At 43.1% G+C, this 3,584-nt stretch overlaps 1 protein-coding gene across 1 annotated transcript in view; it reads left to right on the top strand.

Annotated features, from left to right (window-relative positions):
• Window positions 1-3,463: 3,463 nt before the first annotated feature.
• The window catches only part of LOC104617720 (low-density lipoprotein receptor class A domain-containing protein 3-like), a gene marked incomplete at its 5' end in the record, with an annotated part of 23,473 nt that continues 23,352 nt past the window's right edge, over window positions 3,464-3,584 (top strand). Inside the window, one exon of the mRNA XM_010283120.1 lies at window positions 3,464-3,584. This exon is cut by the window's right edge and continues 38 nt beyond it. Coding sequence (XP_010281422.1) covers window positions 3,464-3,584 — 121 coding nt within the window.

Raw genomic sequence — 3,584 nt, 5'->3', positions numbered from 1 at the left:
AGGTCCCATAAACAAACAACTTAGAGGGTAACAAATAAAATTTGGTATTTGTTCCTGGAATGTTGCTCAGTTAAGTAGGGTAGAAGTATAGCATTTATTTAAAGGAGTTGTTAAAAATAACAGGGACTTGATAGGTTTTTTTGGGTGGCTGTTTCATGGTTTGAGTTTTCTTAAACTCCAAAAATTTCTTAAATGATTTGACTTGGTCAAGATTTTTTCATTAAGTATGGAGATCATGGCTAAGGCTTTTCAGGCAAGACAACAGCAGTAGATCTGTGAGGAGTGGAACTTTGGTTATTCTGCACAGGAGGTGTTACAGTGCTTGAAATGCATCCAGTTAACCGTGTCTTTTCAGGAACACCGTGAAGCTTAGGGGGGAGAAGACAGTTCTGTAGTTAGGACAGGTAGCTGTGAGACCTGGTGTCGGTTCTTAGCTAGCAACTTGCCCAAGTCTAGAAGAGGTCTCACTTAAGTGTTGACAGCAGGATTTTTCATTTTGAGTAGGTCCAGCTTCCATGTGGAAGGGGAGCAGGTTGGATGAGAGATGTAGGTGTGAGGTTAGACAATAAGGGAGCGCAGAGCAACAGAGGGAGATGCCATGAGAATGGCACTTTTTGATATTGCTGCCTAAATGTGCTGCCTAGGTGCTTAGGTTCTGAGAGAGCAAAAGCCTCAGTAATTCTCAGTTCTCTTGTCAAGCTTGAAATAACTCCATTTTACATCAGAGATTTATTCTTAGCCAGGACATTTCAGTTTTGTAATACCTGAGAATTGTAAATTCTCTCTAATAAAAGTTACGACAACTACCAGGAAAGCCTTCCAGTGGTACCACATTGACCTGAAAGCTATTTTCTGAGGGGAGTGTGGAGAAAGGAGTTAGGTTCTACTTTGAAGCTCTTGAATGCTTTATAACGAGTTGAGAACATGGCACAGCGACTGTACCTTTACATTGCAAAGAATACCCGGCTATCTCACCTCTTTCGTATCTTGATCTGGTGGCAGCATGCTGTAGTTTTGTAATACCACAGTAGATTTTCTCCACTTGACGGCAGAAGCTGATGCGTGCTGGGAGTTGTTTGCTAATAGGAGGTTGCGTAATGCTGACAGTTTCACTCTCTGTAGCTGTTTGAGAGTGTTGATTTTGGTTTGGTGGTTACTTGCCAGGTACAGGTCAATGATATGAAGATTGATCTGAATGTGTTCAATCACTGGTTTAAGGAAAAACAAAAACAAAACCACCAACAAAAACACACTTGTTGGTTGAACAGAGAACTGCAGAACTTAGTTACCAGTTAAGGCTGCACTAGGCCGGGGTGGTTATTGACAGCGCCGTATCTGTTCAGTCCCGTCCATGGCAGGACTAGCTAAGGACAAACTGTTTCCCACTGCTGATTTAGTTTTAGGGACTCACGCCTGAAGTAGTGTTGGATACAGTGTTTCCTGGGGAGCTGCTGGGAGCTGTGAAGGCCCTTCTGGAGTGGGCTGGAGCTGAGCTTCTTCCAATGTGCTCTAGGTTGTAGCCTTTTCCCATCGCAGTGTAGAAAGCACACCATTCTTTCTTGATCAGAAGAGCAGCGATGCAAGGAATGAAACTGCTAAAAGCAAAAAGACATCAAATTGCCAGCTGTATAGTCTCGTCTTGCCATTTGCTGGCTGTAATTTTCTTGCTTTAAGGTGCTACAGCAGGAGAGTTATGGGTGGCTCTGGGTGTGTGGCCAGTGGCTGTGATTGCCCCATCTGCCTCAGAAGACCTTATTTCCACCTTTTTCTGAACTAACTTGTCTTTTAACAGCTCAGGGCAAGTTTCCATTAAGATATCTGCTCTGTGCTGCCAGATTGTTAAAACATCCCCAGGAGACTCAGCCATTGCAGGGGGTTGGACTAGATGACCTTTAAAGGTTCCTTCCAACCCAAACTATTCTATGATTTGCCAGAAATAACATTTGAGAGTAAATATGTTGTTTGGGGCAGACATAGGCATAAAAAAATACCTCCTTGAAGCATTCCTATTGTGTCTTTTAAAACAGTGATGTAAAACTTAGCAGTTTTGCCTGTGTCAGGGATGGAGCATTTTGCTACATTGGGGGAGGTGCGGGAAGGGAACTATCTGCATTTGGCTGATTCACGAGTTTCTGGAAAGCCTCATGCGTAGAGGCTTCTTGTTTTGGCAGCTGAGTTATCCAAAGATGCCTGTATGGAGCAGTCCTGCCTGGGACTGCAGGAATGAGTTAGGAAGGGGTCTTCTCTGAAACTGCTGAGCCTGGCAGATGTGATCTGCACTGTGCCCTGTGCAGCATCAACGAATGGGGTGCATTCCATGCTGTGTTTATAGTGCTTCTCATCACCCCTGGATCTCAGGCCTTCCTGGGGGAGGAAGGAGTTGGACTCCCAACAGGAGCAGAAGGCAAGCTGGTGTAGGGTGTGAGGGAACTGACTGCAGCTCTGCCACTCCCCCATGGTTCCAAAAATCATGCAGTTATCCTCAAAATAGGTAAACGATTAAACTGCACATCAGGGACTAGTCTGGAGCATGACAGAGGAAGATGAGGGGAAGGATATTCTTTCTTTCATCCTCTGTCTTGTCTTGAAGCTTCCCCCAACAGCTCAACAACATGACATGTCATTTTGGTGCTTATTAAAACTATTGTGTCATTGTCTTCTGTCACTGAAGATTGTGTTTTTGTGATGTTTACATTCCAAAAACAATGCACAAAGTGAGAAACACAGTAGATTAAAATGACTGACTGGCGCTGTGTTCAACCTTGAAGGCAAATCTCTAGGTTTCCCTCTCACACTGTTCTCTTGATCTCCAGTATCCTCCTACTAAATCCCCTCCACTTGGCAGACTCTTAGTCTGCCAACTGCCTCTACTAGCCTGTGGACAGATGTATGCCAGGGAGCTATGTTAACACAGAGAAGCTCAATTCTAACTTTGATCAGCAGCACTGTGTTTAAAGCTTAGTTGAAAACCCAATATGAATTAGTCAATGTGTTACCTAGTTCCTAGCTCTTGGGTAACAAGTACAACAAAAAGTATTCTGCAAGCTAAGTACTGATCTGACAAAAGCATGGGAGCATGGAGCTGAGTTCTTGTAGCCTTGTCTGTTTTACTTGTGTTCAGACTGACACTGTGAAGGAGAGATTTTTTTTTTTTAACAAACTTTGCTTTAACCTGAGGATACATAAAAGCCTGCATATATGCTTCTAGAGAGAAAAAAACAAGAAAGAAATCTGTAAAATTATAAGTGTGAATTGAGAACAAGTAAAATTATCAGTTTAGGAAAATGGAAGTACTACCAAGTACCATACTCGGGATACAGATAGGATAATGACAAAATAACTGGGGGCAAGATCCATTTGTCTCATCTTCATTCAACCACTGATAAAACAGCTTACTCAGTCATTGCTTTTGCTGCCTTTTTTAAAAACCCCTGTAAACCTTTATCTTTTTTGTTTGTCACAGAGAGCCAACTGTTACCTGGGAATAACTTCACAAACGAATGCAACATTCCTGGAAACTTCATGTGCAGTAATGGGCGCTGTATCCCAGGGGCCTGGCAGTGTGATGGGCTGCCAGACTGCTT

Source organism: Phaethon lepturus, unplaced genomic scaffold, assembly GCF_000687285.1.
Source record: "Phaethon lepturus isolate BGI_N335 unplaced genomic scaffold, ASM68728v1 scaffold56372, whole genome shotgun sequence".
In the NCBI taxonomy this organism is placed as follows: Eukaryota; Metazoa; Chordata; class Aves; order Phaethontiformes; family Phaethontidae; genus Phaethon; species Phaethon lepturus.
This window is presented reverse-complemented; position numbering and strand designations above follow the sequence as displayed.